This window comes from Apiospora hydei (assembly GCF_038363865.1).
Source record: "Apiospora hydei strain CBS 114990 chromosome Unknown utg000010l_segment0_segment0, whole genome shotgun sequence".
NCBI classification, from domain to species: domain Eukaryota; kingdom Fungi; phylum Ascomycota; class Sordariomycetes; order Amphisphaeriales; family Apiosporaceae; genus Apiospora; species Apiospora hydei.
In genome coordinates this window covers 2,467,861-2,492,228 of record NW_027117369.1, presented here as the reverse complement: position 1 = coordinate 2,492,228, position 24,368 = coordinate 2,467,861, and the positions used below count along the sequence as shown (strand labels likewise).

General features: G+C 54.7%; 10 protein-coding genes across 10 annotated transcripts; 4 read left to right on the top strand and 6 right to left on the bottom strand.

Moving 5' to 3' along the window:
• Positions 1 to 149: 149 nt before the first annotated feature.
• Positions 150 to 2,481, bottom strand: PG997_015013 (uncharacterized protein; the record flags this gene model as incomplete). Its single annotated transcript, XM_066819327.1, has 4 exons — positions 150 to 252; positions 319 to 521; positions 569 to 1,726; positions 1,771 to 2,481. Coding segments are annotated over 4 exons (2,175 nt in total), but the record flags the coding sequence as incomplete, so codon positions are not given.
• A 740-nt stretch (positions 2,482 to 3,221) lies between these two features.
• PG997_015012 (phytanoyl-CoA dioxygenase family protein) lies at positions 3,222 to 4,308 on the top strand (the record flags this gene model as incomplete). The annotated part of the gene is made up of 4 exons (XM_066819326.1): positions 3,222 to 3,448; positions 3,530 to 3,649; positions 3,703 to 4,126; positions 4,228 to 4,308. The coding sequence occupies 4 exons, from the start codon at positions 3,222 to 3,224 to the stop codon at positions 4,306 to 4,308; spliced, it is 852 nt and encodes a 283-aa protein (XP_066661514.1).
• A 52-nt stretch (positions 4,309 to 4,360) lies between these two features.
• On the bottom strand, positions 4,361 to 5,818 carry PG997_015011 (uncharacterized protein; the record flags this gene model as incomplete). Its single annotated transcript, XM_066819325.1, has 1 exon — positions 4,361 to 5,818. The coding sequence occupies one exon, from the start codon at positions 5,816 to 5,818 to the stop codon at positions 4,361 to 4,363; it is 1,458 nt and encodes a 485-aa protein (XP_066661513.1).
• A 1,392-nt stretch (positions 5,819 to 7,210) lies between these two features.
• PG997_015010 (uncharacterized protein) lies at positions 7,211 to 8,633 on the bottom strand (the record flags this gene model as incomplete). Its single annotated transcript, XM_066819324.1, has 3 exons — positions 7,211 to 7,599; positions 7,935 to 8,263; positions 8,323 to 8,633. The coding sequence occupies 3 exons, from the start codon at positions 8,631 to 8,633 to the stop codon at positions 7,211 to 7,213; spliced, it is 1,029 nt and encodes a 342-aa protein (XP_066661512.1).
• A 1,892-nt stretch (positions 8,634 to 10,525) lies between these two features.
• On the bottom strand, positions 10,526 to 11,543 carry PG997_015009 (cyclin H; the record flags this gene model as incomplete). The annotated part of the gene is made up of 3 exons (XM_066819323.1): positions 10,526 to 10,791; positions 10,830 to 11,217; positions 11,253 to 11,543. 3 exons carry the CDS (start codon positions 11,541 to 11,543, stop codon positions 10,526 to 10,528), a joined length of 945 nt encoding a protein of 314 aa, XP_066661511.1.
• Positions 11,544 to 14,554: 3,011 nt separating this feature from the next.
• PG997_015008 (uncharacterized protein) lies at positions 14,555 to 14,815 on the top strand (the record flags this gene model as incomplete). The annotated part of the gene is made up of 1 exon (XM_066819322.1): positions 14,555 to 14,815. The coding sequence occupies one exon, from the start codon at positions 14,555 to 14,557 to the stop codon at positions 14,813 to 14,815; it is 261 nt and encodes an 86-aa protein (XP_066661510.1).
• A 1,429-nt stretch (positions 14,816 to 16,244) lies between these two features.
• On the bottom strand, positions 16,245 to 16,865 carry PG997_015007 (uncharacterized protein; the record flags this gene model as incomplete). The annotated part of the gene is made up of 1 exon (XM_066819321.1): positions 16,245 to 16,865. One exon carries the CDS (start codon positions 16,863 to 16,865, stop codon positions 16,245 to 16,247), a length of 621 nt encoding a protein of 206 aa, XP_066661509.1.
• Positions 16,866 to 17,254: 389 nt separating this feature from the next.
• Positions 17,255 to 17,764, bottom strand: PG997_015006 (uncharacterized protein; the record flags this gene model as incomplete). Its single annotated transcript, XM_066819320.1, has 1 exon — positions 17,255 to 17,764. The coding sequence occupies one exon, from the start codon at positions 17,762 to 17,764 to the stop codon at positions 17,255 to 17,257; it is 510 nt and encodes a 169-aa protein (XP_066661508.1).
• An 861-nt stretch (positions 17,765 to 18,625) lies between these two features.
• On the top strand, positions 18,626 to 19,828 carry PG997_015005 (uncharacterized protein; the record flags this gene model as incomplete). Its single annotated transcript, XM_066819319.1, has 3 exons — positions 18,626 to 18,857; positions 19,035 to 19,497; positions 19,696 to 19,828. The coding sequence occupies 3 exons, from the start codon at positions 18,626 to 18,628 to the stop codon at positions 19,826 to 19,828; spliced, it is 828 nt and encodes a 275-aa protein (XP_066661507.1).
• Positions 19,829 to 20,990: 1,162 nt separating this feature from the next.
• On the top strand, positions 20,991 to 21,734 carry PG997_015004 (uncharacterized protein; the record flags this gene model as incomplete). The annotated part of the gene is made up of 4 exons (XM_066819318.1): positions 20,991 to 21,325; positions 21,396 to 21,439; positions 21,500 to 21,567; positions 21,630 to 21,734. The coding sequence occupies 4 exons, from the start codon at positions 20,991 to 20,993 to the stop codon at positions 21,732 to 21,734; spliced, it is 552 nt and encodes a 183-aa protein (XP_066661506.1).
• Positions 21,735 to 24,368: the final 2,634 nt, after the last annotated feature.

Here is a 24,368-nt window from a genome sequence, read left to right as displayed (position 1 = left end):
GTCTTTCTTTTTATTTATTTTATTTATATGCTATACCAAAATGTGCTGAAGGGCGGCGTTGCGGCGTTTAAAGGGATACTAAGACGACTCAACACCCAATTCCGGGTACCAGCTCCATCCTAAGGTTAACAGGAAAACAAGACTTGGGGTCAGTAAGGTTCCGAATCGCAATATACATTGGGGTATGGGAGTGCTGCCGACTCACCTTCTGGGGATTGCTCCATGGCCTCCCGAAAATTGGAGTTCAGTGCTCTAGTGCTGCGTCAGTTTCCATGGTTACATGAAAATGTGATAAGAGGAAGATTGGGGCGTGAGTACCTGGCTGCATCCAAGCACTCCAAGAGTATAGTGGCCGCCTCAGCCTGACCCATCACGGGTGTAGAGCGTATGGCATCCAGACGCGCGTCCAGGACCCCTAGGTTAACATCGGGTGCCGTAGCCGCCAAGAAACCCTCCAGACCGACGATCTCGAGCCGTTCCGGCCCTAGAGCAGCCGTCGGCGGATCCTCGACCGAGATAGGCTGGCCGCGTGCACGCACGAAGGCGTAATGCTGCGGGTGTTGCTGACCGGATGGCGTGGGCGGATTTCCCCCTGAGATACGAGGACCGTCCACCCGCCTGGATCCAGGTCCCGAGCTCGTGGGGAGCACCAAGGCTCCTCCCGCCGCCCCGTCGAGAAACTCCGAGGCAGAGACAGGTTCTCACACATGATGGGGCTCACCGGGGCCGACGACACTGGATCGGCGGTTAATGACGCCGGGGCGCTAGAGAAGCTGAAGGACGCGTGATTACCCTCTGATTCATAGTCGCCGCCTCTTCCCCACTCCAGTCCTGGCAGCCACGCGAGAAAGCCGGCGGCGAAGCGTTCGGGCTTCAGAAGCCCGTCACCAAAATAGAGGGTATCGTACTTCGAATCGGTGGTCTTGTAGTAGTGCCGGATAAAGATTTGTTGGACGGGGAAGATATCGAGAGGGACATGATTGGAGCTTGTCGGCAGCCAAAACCTTTGGCGCAAAGCAGCCGAGTAGGCACTGGCAAACGTGACCTTGATACGCGACAGAATTGGCGGCCGCGCGGCCAGCTCTGTGAACACTTGAGCGGCGAGTGCGCCAGTGTCGCGGGAGGGACTCTGTAACAGACAGACTTCCCGCAAAGTGCCGGGAGCCTGAGATAGGGAGTGGGCAAGCTGGGCAGGTGTACCTCGAACGCAGTCAAGACACAGGCTGAGCGACGTGATGGGCCCGTCTGTTTGCGGCACACCTGTCTGGGGCCCGTCGTCCAGCGCTGCCCAGATGCCTTGGGCGGGGACATTCTTCAGTCCTTCCAAACCGAGATGGCCATTCTGGACAAAAGCGAGTCGGAGGAGCCGGCCTGCTGCGCGGGTGTTGCCAATCCTATTGGAGTTTTGGAGCAGATTATGTCGGAGAGAATCTGTGAAACCAGGAAGGTCACGGACTTCGTTCAAAACGGTAACATCGAGATCATCCATATTTTGGGTTTCCTGAATAAGCCGCCCGATGGCCTGGTACTTCAGGTCTCTCTGGCCCTCGGCGCTGGCAGACGTGCCCGGTACCGACGGATGGCTGTCATCGTCTTTCTTTGGCCATACCACATCCAAGGCTGCATCCTCAATCACCGGGAGCGAGGCCAGCAGCTCCATATTGCGATTGTGAACTCCCAAATCGGGAATATAGGCTTCACCGACAATATCACCCCCCAGTCGAACCTTGCCATGTACTCCACAGCAGACATAGCCCTCCGCGGCCGTACCGCCTCTAGGACTGTCAAGGGACCACTGGGGAGGTCAAACCCCCCATATTCCCAGCGAAGCTCCGCCAAGGCGCGCCGCGAGTCAATCCACCTGGCCATGCCGATCTTGAAGCCGACGATGCCGTAGCGCAATACCCCGCTGAGAAGGAGGTCTGTGACGTCCACGACGACCATGCCCCATTCGACGTCGGGGTCGCGGTAGACGGTCGCCAGCGGTTCCGGGCGGTTAGTCCCGTCATAACCGGGCGGCGGGTCGGTGCCAACGCCTAGGAGGAGCGCGGCGGTGATGAAAGGGAACAGCGGGACACTCTCGCGGTCCCACGGCCGACGGCGCTGGCCCCGGGTCTGGCCGGATGTGTGCCGGCTGAGCTCTGGCAGCTGCACCGGCTCGGGACGGCGAAGATTTGGGCCGTGCCCGGCATTGTCGTCGCTCCCTCCCTCGTCATGACCGGCGGCTAAGTGACTTGCCGCGAGGGCCATCTCGCTACCGATGGCCGTGCGATTGGCTGGGTCGGAGAGGACGGTGACGACGCGCCGAAGGCAGGCCACCAGCCGATCCGCATGTAGCGACTCTTCTTCGGCCCAGGCGCCAGTGCTGGACGCGGCAGCTAAGGGCCGGTGGCGACCATCAATCTTGGCCAGTACGAAAAAGATCCATGAGTTCGGGCCACGTCCGGGCTCCAGGGGCTGCCAATAGGGTTGGAAATCCGGATCTGCCATGGGTAGGATTGTATAGCAGCAGCCTGACCACTCTTGTCGGAATATAAGGTGTGGTAATCGGAGGGCCTTCCAATAGCCACACACTTCCCTTTTGGCCGAATGGATAATTCGACAGGCTAGTTTGAGAGACTGAGTGACGCTCTAAGGAACACGGGGCCCCGGGCCAGCCAGCAGCAGTAGCGGGTATCATTCCGGTCTGGCGTAGAGAAGCATGTCCGACCAACTGCACGTGCTTTAACGGGATCAGATTGCCAATCAGTAGTAATATTAATCGAGATGGAATATATGGCTGTTCGGTTCACTCAACCGACGACGCTTGACTTTGTTCGGAAGTAGTAACAGTTCCCATGGATTGGGTCACCATTCCCCGCACATGCATATCAGGATGGAGTGGGCCTTGCGATGCATGGTATAAGATAAACCGCATCACGATCCATTCGTTCTCGTCATACTTCAAGAGTGTAGATATAATCTATCACAAATACAATCTAACAGCTGTTCAACTTTCCTAAACAAGAGTTTTTTCTAGGCTACATAACGAATGCTCACTCGTTAACGCTATTAGACCCCGACAACCCAGTCCAGCATCCTCCCCGGGAAAGAATAGCCAGATCTTTCACATTATACGTTATTTCATTACTACACATACATATACATTCGCCTGCCGAACCTCCTTTTTTACACTCTCGCGACTACCCTTCCCTTGCAACTCTTCATCATAAGTCATGACAATGGCCGCAACACCTCAAACGCCGCCTGAGCCCCAAGTTGTCCAGATTGAGCTCACTCCAGATGAGCTAGCCACCAAGAAAATGGGTTCGCACCATCTCCAGTCAGCCGTCGAGGCCCTGCACCGGGACGGTATGGTCGTGTTGACCAACGCCGTCGACCCAGCGCATCTCGACAAGCTGAACGAGCGCATGGTCCCCGAAGCGAAGGAGCTGTATTCTCGAGCGACGTGAGCGATGAAAACAGCCCATCCCACTCCACCGTCATAGATCATTATGGAATTAACAAAGTCGACTCCTCACATATATAGCACCCACCGGAACTTCGGCGACGAGACCGGCAACATCCAGCAAGAGCCGGTCCTCGAGGCCGGCTACGTCTTCGCCGACGTCCTAGCCAACCCCTGGGCGACCGAGACGATCCAGTGCCTGTTCGGCCCCAAACCCACGCTGCGCTTCTACAGCGCCAACACGGCCTTCCGAGCCACGGGCCGCCAGCCGCCGCACATCGACATCGACTTCGACTTCCCCCGGTGCCCTTCGGCTACTGCGTCAACATCAACCTCGTCGCGACCTCGCCCGCCAACGGCGCGACCGAAGTCTGGCTCGGCTCGCACACGGACACCACCCAGGACGTGCTCGAGACGGACCCTGCCACGGGCCACCGGCAGATCCGCGCCGACCTGCAAGAGGCGCGGCGCAGGATCGGACGCCCGCCCGTCCAGCCGAGCCTGCCCAAGGGCGCGCTCATCATCCGCGACTTCCGGCTCTGGCACGCGGGCATGCCGAACCGGACCGACGAGCCCCGGGTCATGCTCGTCTCGGTCCAGTTCCCCAGCTGGTACCGGAGCGACCTCAAGATGAAGCTGCCCGCGTCGATTAAGGACAAGGTCGAATGGGGCGACGTCGTAAGTGTTCCCCGCCCAGCAGTCGGGTTCTTCCGTTCACTTTCCACGGAAGGTTCCCAGGAGAAATAGTGAGATCATTCTGACAATTTTTGGCGCGGCAGATTCCGTGTGCTGAGTGGATGCCCGACGGATACGACTATTTGAAGGGCGCGCACGATCATGATTTCACCCTGCTGCCGTAACAAACGGCGTTACAGGCAGCTTGCCTGTGGGTGTGCCGGCTGCATATACTGCTTAGGCAAGATCGGCCTCCCTCCGGCGCTGCTGCAAGATAACCTTGATGCAATCCACATTATCGACGCCGCTCAGCTCCCGCTGCGCGTCCTTGACGAGCCAGACATCCTGGATATCGCTCTTGGTCCGCACAAGCGACGGGAAATGGCGCGCCTCGTACATCTGGTCGAACCGCTCGAGCACGAACCGCCGCAGGTCCGGACTGATCGCCTCGCAGCCCGCCGTCCACGTCGGCCAGACGTGCGCCGAGATGATGGGCGCGCTGCTGGGCACGCAGCCGAGGTGGTGCAGCGTCCTCTCGATGTGCACTTTGGTGAGCGGGTGCGGCGCGCCGATGTTGTGCCACGCGCGGTACAGGTAGATGTAGGCGGCGTGCTTGTACGCGACGGTCGTGTGCGCGACCGCGTCCATGTGCACCTCGTCCTCGGCCGCCGGGTCGGGCACCCGGCCCAGCGCCTCCTCGATCTCGCGCCCGCGCGCGTCGAGGGCGTCGGGCTGGCCCCGCATGCCGACCATGCCGCTGATGCGCGAGACGAGGCGGAGCAGCTTGGTGAGGTCGCGCATGCAGCTGAGGCCCTCGACGGGCAGGGAGTCGTCGAAGTCGAAGAGGGGGCTGGTGCCGCGCGAGATGCTCGAGAGGACGTCGTGGTAGTAGCACAGACTCAACAAAAACTGGGCGCGCGACGAGCCCGTCCAGTCGTCGGCGGCGGTGGCGGACTGGCCCCTCCGCTTGGCGTTGGCGGCGACGACGGCCTTGGCGCCCGCGAGGTGGTCGATGCGGGCGTCGGTCGCGAACAGGCGGTCCGCGACCTGCAGCATCAGGATGGCGGCCAGGGTGGGCTCGGCGTCGGCGAAGGCGAGGGTCTGGCGCAGCTTCGTGGCGGCGCGCAGGCGCTGCTGCAGGGCCGCGGTCTGGAAGGCGCCGTCGTCCCGCAGCACGGCCAGGTGGCTCGCGGCCATGGAGCAGACGACGGCGCGCAGGGCCTCGGACTGCATGATCATGGGCGTCAGGTGCACCAGGAACGGGTTCTCGCCGCCGCTGCCGGTGCCCATGGAGATGACGGTGGCTAAACTGGTCCAGTGGTCTAGCAGCGGGCGGTCTTCGGGCCTGATGTCCGACGGCAGGTACGAGGGGCTTTTGATCACTAATAGGGATTGGGGTCTCTTGAGCCCGATGGGACTGGTGGAAGACCTGCAAGAAGAAGTAGAGGCATCGTCAGTCGTCGTGCTGGCGGCGCCGGGCGACTTGCGGCTCTTCCTAGACTTCGTCGACGGCGACTTGGTGGTCTTGGCCGTGGCGGGCGTCTCCAAGGTGTGCCACTTGAGGCGGACGCCGTAACCCTTGCAGGTCTTGCCCAGGCGCAGGCAGCGACCGCAGTGTGGCTTCTGCTCGTCGCATTTGTAGCCGTCTTCCCGGCAGGTAAAACACCCCGTCCTTGTTCTTGTATAAGGTGGCATGACTGTAATTGAACCAAATTAATAAGATATTAGAGGAATATTTCTGTAATAACCATGTGCACTCGATCTGAGCTTTATTGTTCGTATTCGCTATATGGTTTGGATGTTGAGAAGTAAGTCGAGAGATGACAAGCGGAGAAGATTTGGTGGAGAACGGGCTTAACGGCCGGAAAGACTGGCTGTGGATAGCGAGCTAGCATCAATCGCCCGTCTAGATCGATCAGTGTGTGTGCTCTACTAATAAGGCAGGCTCTCTCTCCAGCTCTCCAGCTCCTGTCTCCGTTGCATTCCCCTCCTCGCCCACTTCGCCCTCGCTCTCGCGGCGGGAAGGTGGGAAGGTGGGAACAGGCCTCGCGGCTTGCTGAACGGATGTCGTTGTCGCATCTTCAGTGGCCCGTGGCTCATAAACCTGAACCTGCACCCCTGGTCGTCCCTCAATGACCCCCAACCAGGATGGCCGAACCAAGCATTGGAGTCGCGTGATGGTCGGAGAGCTAGGGGAGGCACAGAAAATACATGAACAAGAAGCAGCGAAACACCCAGGGTCCTCGTAAATCTCTCGGCCCTTTCCACAGCAACACTCGCATATCGTACGTAGGAATTCGCTTCGACTCGTCTAGACCTTTCTTCAAGCATGGTCTGACGAATAAAGGTACATATTCAGCTACTTGCCCAACTCCCAGGCTTACAATTGTGGTCAAGGGAGCGCTGTGAAGAAGTCACAGACAGGGACGCATTACGTGAGCGCTGGATGAAACCCCACCTCCAACAACTCCAACGATTTGCACAACCTTTTTTCCTCGGCCAGATCAAGCAATACAAGTTGCCACGGTCAGCTTCCCTCTGTGAATGGTTTATCGGGTGATTCATCGCACCAGCATATACTTGCCTCGGCGATGGACGTACTGCGGGTAGGTGATAGGCTCGCTCTTTTTGAGTCATCGGGGCATCGCGGTTCTCCACGGAGTGATTTATGGGCCAGTGAGATGATACTGGATGCAGTGCCGTTTTCCCCCTGGGAAAATACTTACAGGTGGGGGTCAGCCCAGGCAGTCGTGGTGCGTGGGATTCTGCGCCTTGATCGACAATGTATGCACCTAGGCTCCAAGAAAGCAGAAAATACCAGGTTGATTTGACAATCTGGGTATTTATATCTATTGGTCTATGTAGCAAATGATTCTTACTGTAATTACAAATGAAATATGACGTGCATCTGTAAGTAGACATGTATGTACTAGAAAGAACTGAAGTTGTCCGTGCTGTTTTCTGCAAACACCTGGTTGCGAGCCCCTAAACATGCCTCGGCCCAGGCGGGTTCCCCCACTAATCCTTCCCTGGAGCCCCAACTCCGGATTGGATCCCGCCTCCCGTTTCTGGTCCCTAACCTTCTTCTCAGCAGAACAACACAAACGAGATCGCCACCGTCAACAGCGCCAACCCCGTCAGCATGGGCGTGCTCGACTCCACCCCCGACGAGTCCGGCACCGTTGGCGTCGCCGTCGGCGTCGGCGCCGGCCGCGCATGGCTCGTCGTCGCCTTGATGCAAGCGAGCTGCGCCAGCGGTTTCTTGTTCCTCATGGCGGCGGCGGCGTCGTCGCCCATGGTGGCGCGGTGGTTCCACCCCCAGACGACGAGGACGGGCCACATCCTGCTCGCGGCGTCGTCGTTGTGCCACGCCGTCGTCAGGTTCCCTCCTCCCCGCGGGGGCTGTTGTTGTTGCGCAGCGGCGTCCGATGCGGTCACGTAGAGTTCTGTGCCGTTGACGGCGTCGATGGGGTATTCTGTGATTTTTCAGATATTGTCCTGTATTAGCCATCCATCTGGTATCCAGGATAGTATGCATTGCAGGGGGAAACCGAGGCCGAGCTCTCTCGCACGACTGACGGAGCAATTCGACGAGAAGGAACCAAAGCAAGTGGGTATTTATATGCAGTCTCCACGCAATCCGGTAAGGGGTAGAATGCAAGTGCAAACAATGGGGTTTCTTTCCGGATGCTTCCCTATCCTTCGCACATTGCATGCCCATCACCTTGATGGCACCCTACCTACTTGCTCCGTACCCAAGGAAACAACAGACGGGAGAAGAAGGGGTAAAAAAGAATAGGAGCAAACTCACGTATCGTCCGCAAAGAAGCCGCATCCAGCGTCCCACCACAGCTCGCCGGCGTCGGCGGCGGGTGCCCAGCACAGTCCTCGGTCGCGGCAAAGTGGTCGGCGTACGCCTGCTCAAAGTCGGCGACGCACTGCGGGGTGAGGCGGTCGCAACTGACGCCGTTGGTGGCGTTCTTCTTGTCGCCGTTGTCGTCCGTCGCGATCGTGACGCAGACCTTCCACGTCGTCGAGCGCAGCCCCAGCGCGACGATCGCGTCTTGCTCGTCTCCGCTGTTATCGCCGAGGATGCTGTGGATGACGTCCTCGGGCCCCTGGAGCGAGATGCTGGTCCCTCTGAAGGAAGAGGCGGAGGAGGGGGAGAAGAAGAAGAATTGTTCTTCCCCGTCACCAACGTGCCGTCGTCGTTCTGGACCTCGGACGCGGGGATGCTGTTGCTCACATTGACGGCGAGCCGCCAGCCGCCGACCTCGCGCACGTCGGGCCACTGCTGCGCGATGTCGAAGCCCCGGACCGGGTACTCGCCCCGGGCGTCCGGGTGCCGCAGGTGCTGGCGCCACGTCTGCTGCGAGAAGCGGACGGCGTCGCCGTCGACGAGGGTGTTGCTGCTGGGCCAGCCCTGGTAGGCCTGCGCGTTGCCGGAAAATAAAACCGCGGCGGCGAGGACCACCGTCGCCGCGCTCGGAGATGCGTGGGATTGAGTCATGGCTCGAAGAAGTAGGTTGCCTTGCAAGTAAGTGCTTAACGTATGATGCAAGTGGCTATCCGTTTATATATCATCTGCTAGCGCATGCTTGCCTCTCGGAGAAGAGACCAAACAACCTTGGGAAACAATCGCATTGCGAACCGGCTTATTATCATTGCCATCTACCACTCCCAGCACCATCTCACATCAAATGCACCTGATGAATAGCTGCATAGCACTGTCGCTCTTTGGGTCGTAATCTATATGACGTGGTGCCCGCACGCATGACCGTCCCAGACGGACAGAACACGCAATCGCCTGTCTTAGACCGTGGGTGGAGATCGTTCCGGGGAGGGAGCAGCAGCAGCAGTAGTAGGCCGGGCGGCACCTCCCGCAGCAAGACGCAGCAACACATACAAGGGTCATAAAAAATCAAGTTCTTGCTTGCTGTGCAGGTCTTACGAATCAGATGGTGAATTTTGGGATACTTGACTTGTTGGTTGGCTGTTGCCTGTCAGGGCAATTGGTGCCATCGTCGACAGAGTCGTATTGTCCAGCTAGTCATGCGCACATAAGGTTGACTCGGGCGGTGAGTACACATCAACTCTTAAAACCCGACAGCCATGTCTCTTTTCACCGGGGCAGGGCAGGGCAGGCTTCCTCGCAACTCTCTCGTTCGCATGATATACCGTGTTGCCCTTTTTGCGGATGAAGCCAGAATCTCATAATTTGAATCAATCCCTCGCAGGGTGGCTGTCAAGCCAAAGCCCACCTGATTACAATTTGCAGGCATTCGTTATAAGAGCATGTGGTTACGTAAACGTACATATGCCACTGTGACATCCGATATGTGACCAAAAAGTTGAGCTTATATATATACGCCTGTCACAGGTGTCTAATCCCTTCCGTTGAAAGAAGTCCAGAAAGAGGGCAAGGGTGAGGATCGTGATCTGACCGCCCCTTAGGAAGGACACGGGTTGGTAGACTCGAGATGTGCTCTGGAGCCCTTGTAATATACGCGGGAGAAGCGCCAGCAACATGTAGTAACTCTTTGATTCATTGATTAATAGTATCTCATCTACGCCTAAGTGACTCGACTTGACCGCTCGATCCGCGGAATTGACGGTTTTAGGTGGCCTTGTATAGGCGCCGCCGTATTGAATCTCTGCTAATGCGAAGGCTGAAAACCTTGAGCTTGTATGTAGCATCTTGTGTGATCGCAAGACTAGAGAGCGGCTGCTGGATCATTCACCGGTACCGCCAAGCTACAGCCCAAGGTATCCAGAGAACCGATCAGCCTGGTGATAAGCAACGAAAATGGCATGCTCCGTGACACATTATAGGGCAAGACACCTTTGGGAGTGGTTAACAAGTCGCGGTGTGGATATGCTAGGCCTTGGATCGCAGCAGCATCATGCTTGTGTATGGCAGGCAATTTCTAGAGGCCAAGCCCAGGGAAATCAGACTTCCTTTCCAACCTTTATCAGTGTCATAAGGTGGGATTCCCTAAAATACGAAAGAGTAGACTGCACCATGGTATTGATGGATTGGACATGATGCGCCAAGGGGAGATGTTTTCCATCTCTTCTTTCCCCGTACGTCGCTTTGGGTCTTGGCCATAGAGCAGATCTTCCATAGAGCTGCCACAGCACCATATCGCACCAATTCGTTCCGAGTATTTTGGGGTCCTAGACTCAGAGTATCAGGTTTGAAATTTTGTTAGGTTGTCCCAACTTTGACAGGATGCCCCTCTACCGTGTGGCGACTTCTTATCATCGGAGGAGACTGGTTGCTGGCACCTTGCAAAATGCCGATTGATGTGCAGTTACTTAGTTGCACAAGAATGGACGGGTAGCACGTTGATTGAAGCGAGGACATATCAGGTTGATGAACGTCAGCCCATGCTGCCCAGACTATTCCTCTGTTTCTGTCTTTCGCCTCTTGGATTCTCGCCCATCGGCGATCGACCCTCCGAACACGGCGCCATCTTCTTTGACCGGGATCTTGGGCTTCTTGACCATGGCCTGTTCCCTTCGCGCCTTCTGGAGGGCCACGAGGTCGACTCGATCCGGATCGCGACACTTCTTCAGCTTACGGTTCAAGGGCTTGATGATGGCCTTGCGCTCCTCGTTGTCATTCATCTTCTCGGGGGCTCCTTCTCGAGCATGGCCCGGCACGCCTGGATCAGGTCCCAGCACTTCTCCTTGGCCGCGTCACCCTGCGCGGCGAACGCCTCCCGCAGCATGCGCTCCACCAGCCCCTCGTCGGCCATGGCCAGGGCGGCCAGCATGATCTGGCTCGGGGTGTAGTGGAAGTAGGCGTCGGTCACCAGGGGGCTGAACTTCAGGATCTCTCGCGCCTTACCGTGGGCCCGGTCGATCCTCTTGTTTTCGAAGTCGCCCAGCCGGCGGAGCTCCATGATGGCGCCCTCGAGGGCGCGGAACGGATGCCGCACGTCAAAGGCGAAGCGTATGCCCTGCGACAGGACGTACTCGGCCGCCAAGACCTCTTCGCCGGTGGTGTTGGGGAACTTGTCGGCGAACTTGGACAGGCGCATGTAGTGGCCCTCGGCTTTGCAGCCAAAGAAGAGGCATGTCTTGAGGAGCTCGGTCGGGGGTAGGTCATGATGCTGTTGGTGACGTAGAAGCGGCGCAGGAAGATGGCGGCGGTGGCGCGTATCTCGGTCGGTAGCTCGATGAAGGCAGCGGCGCGGAGGAGTTCGACGGTGTAGTGGGTTACGAGCGAGAGCTCCTCGGCCGGGGTGAGGAACTCGGGCAGAGCGTCGTTGGGAGATGCAGACTGCAATCGCGCGGAAATGGCCTTTTGCGCGAGGGAGTTGCATTCATTGCGTAGTGAGGCGAGATGGCCTGTAGTAAACGACCACAGTCGGTACTGAGAGGACTGGCGGTATCGGGCATCTTCTGTCGCCATTTTGACTGTGATGGCGTTGCCAAGAGCGTGGGATGGATGCAGGGTCTTGTGGCTGGGATCATGAGAGGGGGCAGCCAAGCAGCCGAAATGACCCGTTGCAGTGGAAGAGTTAAAGAACGGCGCGGGCGGTGTTTCCAAGAGAGGCCCTTTCCTCTTAATTAGCCTGGTAATTGGGGGTGATTAAATTAAATGTTGCACGCCGACGGAAGAAGGATCGCCTGCTGGATTGGAATGTTGGAATTGAGGTTTGTTTGCCAGGCTACGTACGGCTTGAAGCTCCCCAGTCCCGAGCTTGGGTCACTGATAAGATAAGAGACCCTGCTAAGCAGATCGTACCTTCCTCTTCTTGATGCTCCTGGGTTAACAGGCTCATTTATTCCTCCATCGTCGAAAACAACACCACGCGCAAGTAAATATGTGTGTATGGCCTGGCACAACATACTGTCATAGTATGTATTGGCCGACCAGTAGATATTTCTGACTATGGATAGCTCTGTTCAACGCCGTCGGGAAAACCCATCACATGCCTCTAAACCTGGATTGCTCCTGCATAAATAATTTTGAGCTGGTATGAAACCAAAGGCCAGGGTCCAATTCTGCATCTTTGCAATACCTCAACATCGCCCCGATTTCTGATATCTTTAACAGCTCATTTTCTACATGGGCTATCCAGTACAAATCGTGAAGCCCAGCTGCTAGCGCGACCGCAGACTAGGTAACATTTCATACTGTAGGTCCCATGCGGACCACATCCGCTCAAGTGTACATTTTGTACTGTAACATCCCCACGCATACTCAAGGGGTTGTCGAGGCAAAACCGTCTCTTCCCACAAGCATTTAGTTGCTGGGGGCTTCTACGCAGCCACGAACTTAATCATGTTACTCAAAATCTTCAGACAGGAGATGATATGTACATCGTCGATCAGCGCGAGTCTCTCGCTTGTGGAAAGATGATCCCTGGGGCGATCTTGTACAACTCACCTCTCCGGTGCGTCGGGTCCGGGGCATCCGCACCCAGCAGGGTGGTAAGCATTTAGCGGCCGGGCCCAGTCTGCACCAACGACAAGATCGAGTTACCGGAAGCGAGGCATGCCCCCAGGGCCCCAGCACTGATGTCAAGGTCTTGACGTCCCGCTAGTGAGGCAGTCTCCTCTGCCAATAAGGACGACATCTCCGCACATTCTTCAATCGAGGTTGATCGATTGACTTTTTGCCTCCCGAGTACATGTTACCGGTTCCTTTTAGCCCCCTCCCATGAGAACACAAGAACTCGTGATGGTATTTAGAAATCCCAGAAAACAGGTGCTCTCGGAACCGAGAGTAGTGCCAGAAACTCGAGACCAGACCAGAGCCATGCCCGCGAACGTGGCAAGCTGTCCCGGGCCGGCGGCTTCCAGGCACTGGTAGAGAAAACAGGAATCCCGGAAAGAATTGCCCAGATAGTCTGTGTTACTACCGGTTCACACGCCGGCAGACCTTCGATAGGTCCAAATCCAAGGAATCGCCTACCGTGACGTGAGCAGCTCAGCTATCCCGACATGATGAGCTTGCTTTGAGTATGCCAAGAACGACGGACTCGACATTCTTGTGAATCATATCATGCATACTGATATTCGCCCTCATACATTGTAGCAGGAGGCCTCCATTGCTGACACACAGAAACCAAGAGGTGGTAGTTCTCACGAGAGATACTCCCGGCTCAATGGCACGCTATGATAACAAAGCTCCACCAGTATCCTAGTGACTTGAACTTGTAGGGAATCGCTGGCCCGGATTTTCGGTGACAAGGTTAAAAAGCACTGGCTTCTGCTCAGGTAAAGGATACGTCCTGTTTGATCTCAGAAGTACCGCTTGACGCTGTGTCTCATCCCCGCCCCCGTGTCGGTAAGGGTTGCAGTAGTTGGTTGAGAAGGAAGTGCCCCGGCCTGTCTATGGCAACGGGTGTTGGTGTCGAGCATTGCGTGACTAATGGTAATCCTATCTTGAAACCCTGTTGAAGACACGTTGGCTTCTCCATCCACTGTCCCAGGACCAAATGGCATACGGCTGCTAGCTTTCCTGCATTTGCCAATACTGCAATTCCATGGAGTCAGTTCATAACTGATAGTCTGGTAGACTTCTGGTATGATCGGAGAGATGATACGGTTAGGCTGAAGCACAATATTAACAAAGAATGCAACACTCACAGCTGCATGCTGTGGGTTGTATGTCCATCAATATCCTCCCAAGACAGGCCAGTACCACCTGTATCGTGGCTAAGCACTAAACGATATTTTACTACCTGGCAGGGTTGCCTTTGTTTCTGCCTGCAACGTAGCATTCAAACAATCCATCTCGGAAAACAATCAGAGCAAGAAAACAGGGCATGTTTCTTCCCGATATCCAACAAATGGTGGTGCACTTCTGACGATATCGTGATGAAGCAACCCCCCACAGGCCGAAGCTGATAAAGTCTATGAACTAGCGGCGGGCCGGCGGCTATGCGGGGCAGCCTGGAATCGGCAGTTCCGCGGTTCTGGGACGGTCTAGCCCCAGGTGCCACTAGACCCTAGACACGCTATTGGTCGAACCGGTTGGTATAGAGCTAGAAGCCCCAGCATACTAAGTCGACTACTATAAGACAACCTTCTGTGGTTGTAACCTTACTATAGTCGAAACCCAGTTTCACGAAACGTTGACTTCTCGACGGGCCCAGCTTTTGATATCCTACTCAGCACTAACAGTAATATTGACCAGAATATCGCGTGACAGCTGAGGTCCTCGTAGGTACCCAATTAGAACAGTGACGATCGAAGGTCGGATGCCAAGACACACACACACACTCTCTCTTTGGGCCCAAATCTAGACCAGAACGTTGTGTGGTATTGCTCGGGTATTGGACCAATAACACTTCGCCCCGGGTGTGGCGCAACGTCTACTTAAGACCCAAGACTTCCGCTGTCCTATGCTAATATCCTCAAGAAGCCCAAGTTGCATCACATGAAAACTCCTCCATAAATTATATTACCATCATGAAGTTCGACCTTTCACTACTCCTAGCTGCCCTCGCAGTCGGCGCTGTCAAGGCAGCGGATGACGCCCAGGCCACCGACGCAGCCCAGGCCACCGACGCGGCCCAGGCAACCGACGCAGCCCAGGCTTCACCTGCGGCCGCGGCAGCCCCCGCGTCCCAGGCGACGGATGCGGCCCAGGCAACGGCCGAAGCATGGCGTCGTTGCGACAACAACAACTGCCTGCGAGCTATGCGTCGAAATGGGGGTGGCCACCCATGAACGTCCGTCTGGCGGATTGCTCGAACTACGTATGCTCGACTGTCACTCCCCCACCTGTGTATGTTCCTCCTTTCCAGACACCAGCCTCCATGCCCCAATATATATGACAAAAAGCCACCACGAACTCCCGTACCTTCTATTACTTTCTCTCTCCTTCTCTCTCCCTCTCTCTCCCTCTCTCCCTCCCCCACTCTCTCTTTCTATTTTTAACACCAGAGACATAGGACCACCACGGTCACCGTCTCCCCGTGGGGTCAGGCGAAGGAGAAGCGAGATGAGGCGGCAGAGCAAACTGCCGATGGCGGACCAAAGGGGGTCCCTGGCTATTGCAGAGGCGACTGCGGCGGTGATGGCTGGCAATACATGAGCGCATGTTCCTGCATCGGGTGAGTCCATTGCCACTATCCATATAAACCCCCAACCCCCTCCCTCTTCAGCTAGCTGACTTCTGCATGATCTCACTGCCCAGTGTCACTTCCAGCATGATCTGGATGCCCACCCAGACCATCACGGTAACGGTCACTCGTGGCGGCGGTTGGTGCCCCGGCGGCATGACTCGGTGCGGTAGACAATGCATGGACTGCAACAACGACCGCAACAACTGCGGCAGGTGTGGCAACTCCGTAAGTAACTTGCCTACTCTCGTTCCTTTCCCTACCTACCCATTTTACCCCTCGCCTGGAAACGCTCGATTTCTAATCCCCGACCATAGTGCCGATGGGGCGAAAAGTGCCAATGGGGTAGATGCCGACCTTGGTAGATGCCGACACTACTCGTCACCGTGGAAGCTGTTCAAAATATAGGAGAAGAACTCAGAGATTGAGGAGAGATTCATTTGTGAAAGATTGTGAGGAGATACAGGGCTCTGAAAAGGAAAAAAGTCATGGCAAGTGGTGGTATATTTTTAACGTCAGTGCCTCAAGGTTGATGTTCCGGTGAAAAACGGCTTGCTTGTTCAGGGGCGCTTTTTATGGGGACATGGGATAGGGGTCAAGTCCATAGGAGAGCCCACTCACGAGATACTACGAAATTGATCACACGGACAGTTTTGATTTGCATGTATGTGTATGTAATGAAACTGATCACCATAATGGCGGCATCAAGTGAAGAAATGGTCAGCGATCATTCCGAGTTTGACTGAAAAAGCTCGTATAAAAGCCCCTAAAGGTTATAGTCCCTTGATCTCTAATATACCTGTATGCCATTATAGGAAACTCTATCATACTATACGTCGTATTATTATATACTATAGGTGCCAGACATGTGCAATAGATAAACTAAGAAAGGAACCTAAGCCTTATCCATGTAATGGCACATGGCACTTTTTATACCCATTATGAATCAAACCAGCCGACCTACCGTACAAGCAAATTTTCCAAGAGCCATCTACAGCCTGGCCCCTATCTCCAGAACCACAACCCCGCCAGCATCAATCCACCGTCCCCCCAACGCCACAACACCCCTCCGAAGCCTGAAACAGCAGCCACCAGACATGCTCGACCATAGCCCCGAAGCAGTAAACCCTTAACGTGGCCCCGTCCTCATCGCGACGGACGCTGACGCTCCAGCCCACGGGGCCGCCGCCGACGAACTCGGTCAGGTGCGCCCACGTGCCGAGCCACTGCTGCGGCGTCCAGCGCGACGTGTCGACGACCCAGTACCCGCGCTCGTCGACGCGCAGGTTCCGGCTCTGTGCGGGCCGGAAGGAGCCGTAGTCGTCGTTCAAGCGTGCCTGGAGGTCCCGGAGGGCCGGCGTGATGAGGATATCTGCGGCTAGGATGTCGGCAGGGGGAGTGCTGGACGGGGTCGATGGGGCGGGGCCGTGGATCTCGAGGTTTAGGTCGTACAGGGGCTGGGACTGGGAGGACGAAGGAGTGAACTGTGACAGGTTCAGGGGGCTCGTCTCGGGAATGAACAGGCCCGAGGAGGGGAGTTGTGTCAGCGGGATAACGGACTGGCTCGACGTATTGGGGATGACGGGTCCGGCAGGATCATTGGGCTGGCTTGACGGGAAGCCTCCGATGGGCGGGGGCGAAGAAGAGAGCTCCATAGGGCTAGAGGGTTGTGGGGGAAAGGAGGGAAAGCGTAAGGGAATTTCTATGGGGAGGGGAGGACGGGTCTTCGCCGGTTTGCATCGGGGAGCTACTACCAAAGCCCCTAATGCTCTCAGGGGGCTCACTTGCCGTATCATCGTCAACTGGTCGCTGCCCGCCCGGAGGTGGCAGCTCATAGCCGCTCTGGTCCAGTGACGGAGGATAGTATATCAGTGCAGGGCCGTTGCCCATTCCTGGATCAACAGGTCGAGGCGAGTTCGGGTTCCCGATCGCGCTGCTACCGAAAGAAAGGTTAGTCGGAACCGATGAAGGTTGGAACTGGCTAGACGGAGGAAGGGACTGACCCAGCGGCGTCTCGGGTATGATCGTCGAGCCACCTGGGGTCTCAGGGATATGCGTGCCCCCGGTAAAGCCTGTGTTGTTGCCCAAGCTCGCAGGCACCGGTGTCGTGGTATTGCCTGATGGCCTCGTTGGACTGGAGAAGCCGAGGCTTTTGGTTGGTAGAGGTATCGCCTTGGGAAAATGAGAAGGGACGAGGGGTTTGCTGGACCTCGACGGTGGACAGCACCGGTTGAGACGCAAAGGGGCCCCTGGACCCCACACTCGGTACGCTCAACTGGGCCGGTGCACTGCCCTGGGCGGCGGGCGGTGTCGACATGCTGCCAACGTGCGTAGGACCAATATATCCGGTAGAATTGGGAACATGCGCCGGCGTGTTAGTTACCGCCGAAGAGGGAGGTGCTGCACCTACGACTTCCTGGCTCGGCTCGAAGGCTAGGTAGGCTAGGGCTAAGTTCCTGTATCTGGCATCGTCTTCAGACGAAGCCCCAGCCTGGATATGAGCCATGACATCCACAGGAGGGTCATTCATTTGCCTTTGGTTTCCGTTCCCCATCTTGATCTGCTAATTATTGTTTCTCGGAAATCCCTGTCTGGAAACGTCTGTATCACCGTACGGTGTTATCAAAACATGTACCATATTATATGGTTAGCAATTCTATGACATTGTTCATTGGTTCCAAAGAAACAAAGAATTTGATATTCGGATATGAATGTTTCAAGACAAAGGCGGCTTTACCGGTCATCGAAGGTGTCAGAAGGGGGCGTCCTGATTGTTTTTAGTAGTACGACGCCTGAAGCCCAAATGACGCGTGGACTGATCAGCAGGTAATACGATATAAACTATCACAGACTATTTTGATATTGAAGGGCCAACCGACAGCGACCTGGATTGCGTTGCAATCTCCCCGTCTTGTCGCTTCAGGTGGACCAATTTCTGTCTGCTTCTTTATTCGTGGAGGCGGCTTCCACGCGACGCTCGAAGATGAGAGGGTGGTTCAGGTGCAGACATGAAACCGTCACACATTAAGCGGACTAGTAATACGCGCCCGTTACGTCGCATACTCATTCCACGTGTCGGACGCTCCCGCTCTGGGGGCCGGCCTCCGCCCCCTTTTTGTGGAGAATGCCAGGCCGCCCCCGAACCGGAAAAAATAGATTTAAGGTGATTGGCGCCTCACTGATCCTCCTGCAAACATTCCTTTTCATTCGTGCGATTCCCATCTGTCATCCGTTCCGTCTTACTTTATAATCAAACCCCCTAAGCCCCTGCTTTACAAGCCTAGTTGGCGTAAAATCCCTTTCCCCAACACACCGGGGCTCAAGCGGCAAATCCTTCTAGGCTCCTACCGACGGACGGATACCTGCATACGCTCGGAAAGGGTTCCATGAAACCTATACGGCGGATACTTGTACCATGAGACGACACCTCCACGTGGTTCTACTGAAAATAGCAGTCTCTCTTACGGCCATCCGCAGCGGCAGTGCCGAGAACGCCAATAACACTGTTGAACTGGTCCACCCAGTCCAGGGGGAAGTCCTTTCGATTGACACCCAGTACAGAGTGGAATGGCTACCTCTGGCAGCCAGCGAAATAACCGTGTCAATCAGACTTTTGGCTAAAAATGGACAAGCGACAACCGTTGCATGTAAGTATTCCGCTTCATTCCCGTCCTTAGTACCTGGAGCGGCCTTCGTAAGTTTTCCTTTTGCTGCTTGTGTGTCCAATTACCTGCTTGGATCTCATTGCTACGTAGAGACAGTCCAATGGAAGACTGACCATACACATGTCACTACGCTGATCTAATCTTTTTGTGTAAACACAGCGAAGATTGACATCCGAAACGGGGCATACGACTGGAAGATCAACGATACCATCAAGCCCCAGGACGGCTATTGCATTTACCTTAAGGATGAGAGGAATGACCAACGTCTTAATACCTGGCATCCGTTCCGAATCGATTCAGCCAATGCAGTAGAACAAACAACTGAACGAATAACCGAACGGACGACCTCACTTAGCACTCTGTTTTCAGCAGCTAGCCCTGAGTCCAATGGACTGCCATTTTCAACATTAACCTCTGGTCAGATCGTCTCAAGCAGAGATGACCAGACATCGAGCAGCACATCATCTTCAATAAGTGCTATCGTAACACCACTGCGGCCTTCATCATATGCATCGCTGTTATACTCGGCCGCATTGACGTCGTCTTCACCCACCTCATCGACGTCGCCTGCACAGACCCCATCGTCAAAACCAAAACCCGGGGCACCAAGTCCCAGCACGCAGTATGTCATAGCAATTATAGTAGGTATAACCGCGTGTGTTGCCATCAGCATGCATGTCGGCTGGCTTATAATACGCCATCGACGCGGAAGGCGGGAAAAAAAGCAAAAAGAAGAAAAAGAAGGCACGGGTGACGATGGTGCATCCACAACGCGGAAGCAAAGCAAAGGACCGGGCAGGGGAATAATCGTGTCTTATAGTAAGCCACAGCTGGAAGATACAGGGATTCTGGAGCTCGAAGCGGACTTGGCGGTGCCAGGAAGCCGCCGCCGTCGGAAAGCCAGGGGTGTACGAGCTAGAGGCGGTGGAAAAGCCGATGGAGCTGAGGGCTAGCGTGGCCACGTGGCTTTCGCGACGGACGGGTAGGGCGTCGTCTCTCGGGGGCCGCAATCTATCATGATCTAGTGGATGCCTCTGCATTTATTACTAAATAAATAGATTTCTCCCCGGTGCTTCGGTGCCGATTTTACTTTAAAAAGGGTGCTGGTTTGCATAATTATGCTGCGCTCGACGTTGGAAGCGGTGTGAGTTGGAGACGTTTGCTATGGTCGTGATACAGAGGGAAATAAGCCCTTCCTGTGATTGGTCGGTGCACAAAAAAGGAAAAAGGGTAACCTAAACTTAGGTAAGCTGGGTTACAGTAAACAACTATATATATACCAGGAAGGAAGTTAAATACATCGCCCCCCCTGGAAGCCCAACATCAGCAGCACACACCACCCCACCATGTAAGCTGGGACCGGAGTATGCACTGCCCTCCATACATGGCCATTTCAGAATGCGGGGGTCATTTTGCCATGCCAACACCCTTTACGGGTACCAGACGGGCGGATTAAGCGGAAATTTCTAGCACCCTTAATGTCTTGGGTAACATACTCGAAAATCCCTTGCATTCCACTGCCGCTTGTCGATGACGGCCAACAAGGGGCATTGGAGGGAAGGAAGCGTTGCATGGTGGCTTTCCCAGCTTATCTGGACATCTAGCTGCCGTGAGATGGCAGAAACGGTTGTTTTTAGGTTCGCTTCTCGCTTCGTCCATCCGATATGCAGGTTCGAGCTGATGGTCATATCATGAAACAACCCGTTTTGGTCAGAATAAGGCTACCTACCTACAGTTCGGGTTACCCAGCAGCTGTCATCAGCTTCCACAACAAGACACCCGGGCTTATCGTTTATCTTTGACAACAAACGCTCCCACCCCCCTGCTATCCCTTTTTGTTCGCTCCTGATTCTCTCCTGCAATGTCAGCCTTATTGATAGCTTGGGGGCTACTCCCATGGAAAACTCTTCTTACAGCGCCCTGGGAAGGCCTATCAGAACATGTGGATTGTGCTTTCATGGCACAGCCAGGATACTATGCATGGTGAACCAAACTGTCTCGATTGTCTCGACTCTAGGCAGACAGACAATACTTAAGGCTTGCTGTTATCCCAGCCCATGTCCAGACAATGATCGAGCCTCACCAGTCTAGAGATATGCTCATAGCAAGCCTATCATGTCTTCCTCAGGCCGCAAGTCACCGAAGCGGTGGACAGAGGACGAAGATGCCCTGCTTTACCATGAGTACACAAGGCTATGTAAGTCGACAACTACTGCCCATACCCTTCCCCTAAGCCTAATACCCCATTTTTGCTCATTTTGTACGACGGGAACAGCCGACCCGAACGAGATTACGGATTGGAGCCGCATTGCCGAAGGCGTCCCTGGTAGAAGCAACAAAGACTGCCGGAAACGATGGGTCAACAAAGTCTGTGGCGGTCTCAATAAGGGGCCATGGAGCCGCGAGGAAGACCAACGCTTACGGAAGGCGATGGAGGTCCACGGATCCAAGTAAGCCAAACCACTCCAAGCTACTTAGGTAGTTTGGATAACCGGAAAGGTCATCTGACGTGTGAAATAGGTGGACCAGAGTGTCGGAAGAGGTGGATTCCCGCTCAGCTGACCGTAAGAACTAAAAGCCGACATGGCACGTGGTACAGAGCTCAGGCTGACTTGCGAGACCAGAATGTGCCAAAAGGTGGCAGCAGAGCCTTGATCCCAACATAAAACATGGAAACTGGACCGAAGAAGAGGTATGGAGATTGCGCGGTTATGGAAGCCTTCCAGTCGAGAGGTTTTACTGATTTTCAAACAGGACGACCGACTATTACGAGCAGTCGAGAAACACGGCAGGCAGTGGAAGCAGATACAGGAGAGCTATTATCAATCCCGATCGAGGAACGACTTGAAGAATAGGTAATTATAATACTTTAAGGCAACTGCTTCAAATAGGAACTATAACTGATAAGGGCCAGGTACACTATTATAACCAGGAGAGCGAGTAACTCGGACACTGCAGCTTCTCAATCCACGGCTGGGTTTCTGGATACCGGAGAGACAACTTCGTTACCGACGACATCCTCTAACTATGGAGCAACCCCCTTAGCCCAAGACGAGTATGCAGTCGACTACAGCCACTGAAGCCTTTCGCGATCCGTCCATCTCAGCCAGCGCTCGGCTCGACCGACTACTGGCGACCTGCTCCCCAGGACGCGATGACAGCCTGGTCGTCGTCATACGCAGCGCCGATGACCAGCACATTCTCCGACCCGCCGGGGATCATGTCCTGGAGCCAACAGCAAGTCCCGCCCAACCTCCAAGGGGCGTTAGACGGACAGTATTACCCCGCCGAGGACACAACTTCAGTTCACGATCCTTACTACCAGAACCCACTGAATAACTTGTCGGGGGTAGCATGGCCGTTGGTGGCGGCAACGGCACTTACGGTGCAGGCATTCCCCGTTGACGGTCGATAATACCGCGGATCTGGATGACGGCACTATGACGGACTACGACAGAAATGTGGTTTATAACCCTTTCATGTATAACACACAGTGAGAAACGGAGTATTGGATAGAAAGAAGGATATGATTACATGGGATACGGCCGGCTAGATTACATTTACCCCTTTAGATTTAAGGCATCAGTGCCACTATGAACGCATCCTGTCTTTGATAGAGAGGGTTGGGTTTACTGTTCAAATACAAGACTAGACAACTTACCAATGGAAAGAGCATATAGAATCTCATGGTGACGATGCCTGATAGAAACCACCAACTTCCGAGATTCTGATGAGTAAACGTGGCTTCCATCCTTTGACTTGCCACGGATCATCGCAGTGCCACTAGCAACTTCATACGGTGAGGCAAAATTGCCCCTATCCTCTTTCCAATTTTCCCTGGCCCCTAAATCCTAGGCCTTGGTCTTTGCCTATGCGAGAAGACATCCGGTGTATCCGACCTGGAGTTGTGCCATCGGTTCCGAGCGTCCTTACGATATCCGCATATGCATTTATGCTTCTCATAGGGCTGATGAAATTGGGGATGTCCATACAACTTCCTTATAAGATCATTTAATGTGTAATAGCTTAATAATAGGGCTGAGCTGGCATCTATACCTAATGCCCGCTTCGTGCAACTGAATTTCTTCACCGGCTATGCAATAAAGGTCCAACTGTCACACGTTCTGCCTTGACCGACATATAGCATGACTATTTGCGTCTATAAGACAGGCTGCTTACGAAAAGCGCATACGTCCCAACCAATGCAGAAATAGTGTAGCATTAGGAGAAATGCGAGCTTTTGGCCCCCGTACCAGGCATCCGGATTTCGCATTCCCTGTGTAACGTCCCCCGGTAGTTGGTGTCAATACTACCGTGGCGGACGATTGGTCGTGCAACCCCACAAATGCCATGGCCGTATATGTGTAGGACATACTCCGGTCCCGTTCTCGTAAGCAGTCTTCTTGTGTGTGGGCTTTTTCGGAAGAATCGCCTGATTGGGCGGTTAAGCACGGAGCTCAGTCCCCTTTATGCTAGCGCGCGTCAGACGTCCGTGGATTTGGTCGTACCATTATGGGATTCTCACATAAGCTGGCTGCACTTGGAAAGGACATAGGGCCGGCCACGCCCATGAAAATGCCATTGCAGATAGGGCTGTGACAGTCGATCGATATCCTAGCACAAACAAAGAAGCGTTGGTCAAGGCACTTCGGGATACATACTTTTCAGTCCATAAGTCTTCACTCCGGGCTATTCTGATATCAACCAGCATCGCATCATGACGGCCACGGTTGTCTAGTTGACTAAGAAGCCTACAAAGTACTTATCTCATTCTACCTATGGAACAAGCGAGCAGCCGAGTCTCTGGGTCATGATGAGCTCATCAACAAGGCCACCGGCCAGGCAGATCTCGCATAGGAGTAACACCTATCAGGACAGCGCTGGACCCTCCGACCTTTGTTACTCAGCCACGTCCTAAGAACAACTCGTAATTACTAGTCGGATAGTAGCTGCGGTGCATCTGTACGTGCCGAATACTCATAGATGGAATGAAAACGACCGTGGAATCCAGTAACATGGCAAGGGAGGCCTATCGCTTATTCTTCAGCTTCCAAAGCAAAGTAGGTATGGTTTTGGTTTTAAGGAGTTTCTGAACATTACTCCCAAATGACATGATTGAAACGGAATACATAACTATTTCAGAAAGGGCAGACATGACCAATGATACGTGAGGCCACATCCCGATACCGCATTTGTGTTCCCCCCAGCCCCAACAACATGAGCAGCTATGGGTTCGACCTCGTTGGACCACGAGAGTGCATTATAGTCATGACAACATTTAGTTCAGGTACTATATTCGACAATTCCGAAGTTGGCGCAACATGAAGTTTTGTTGATATCTATCTAGGAGCATCTTGGCATTTGACAGTGATTGATGGAGACCAATTGACCGTGATGGCGTTCATTGGCTGAAATGCATTTATCAACTGCATGTGTCACTGGCCAGCCTCGGGAGGGGTTTGCATTGCGATTGGACTGAAATGTCTGTTTGGA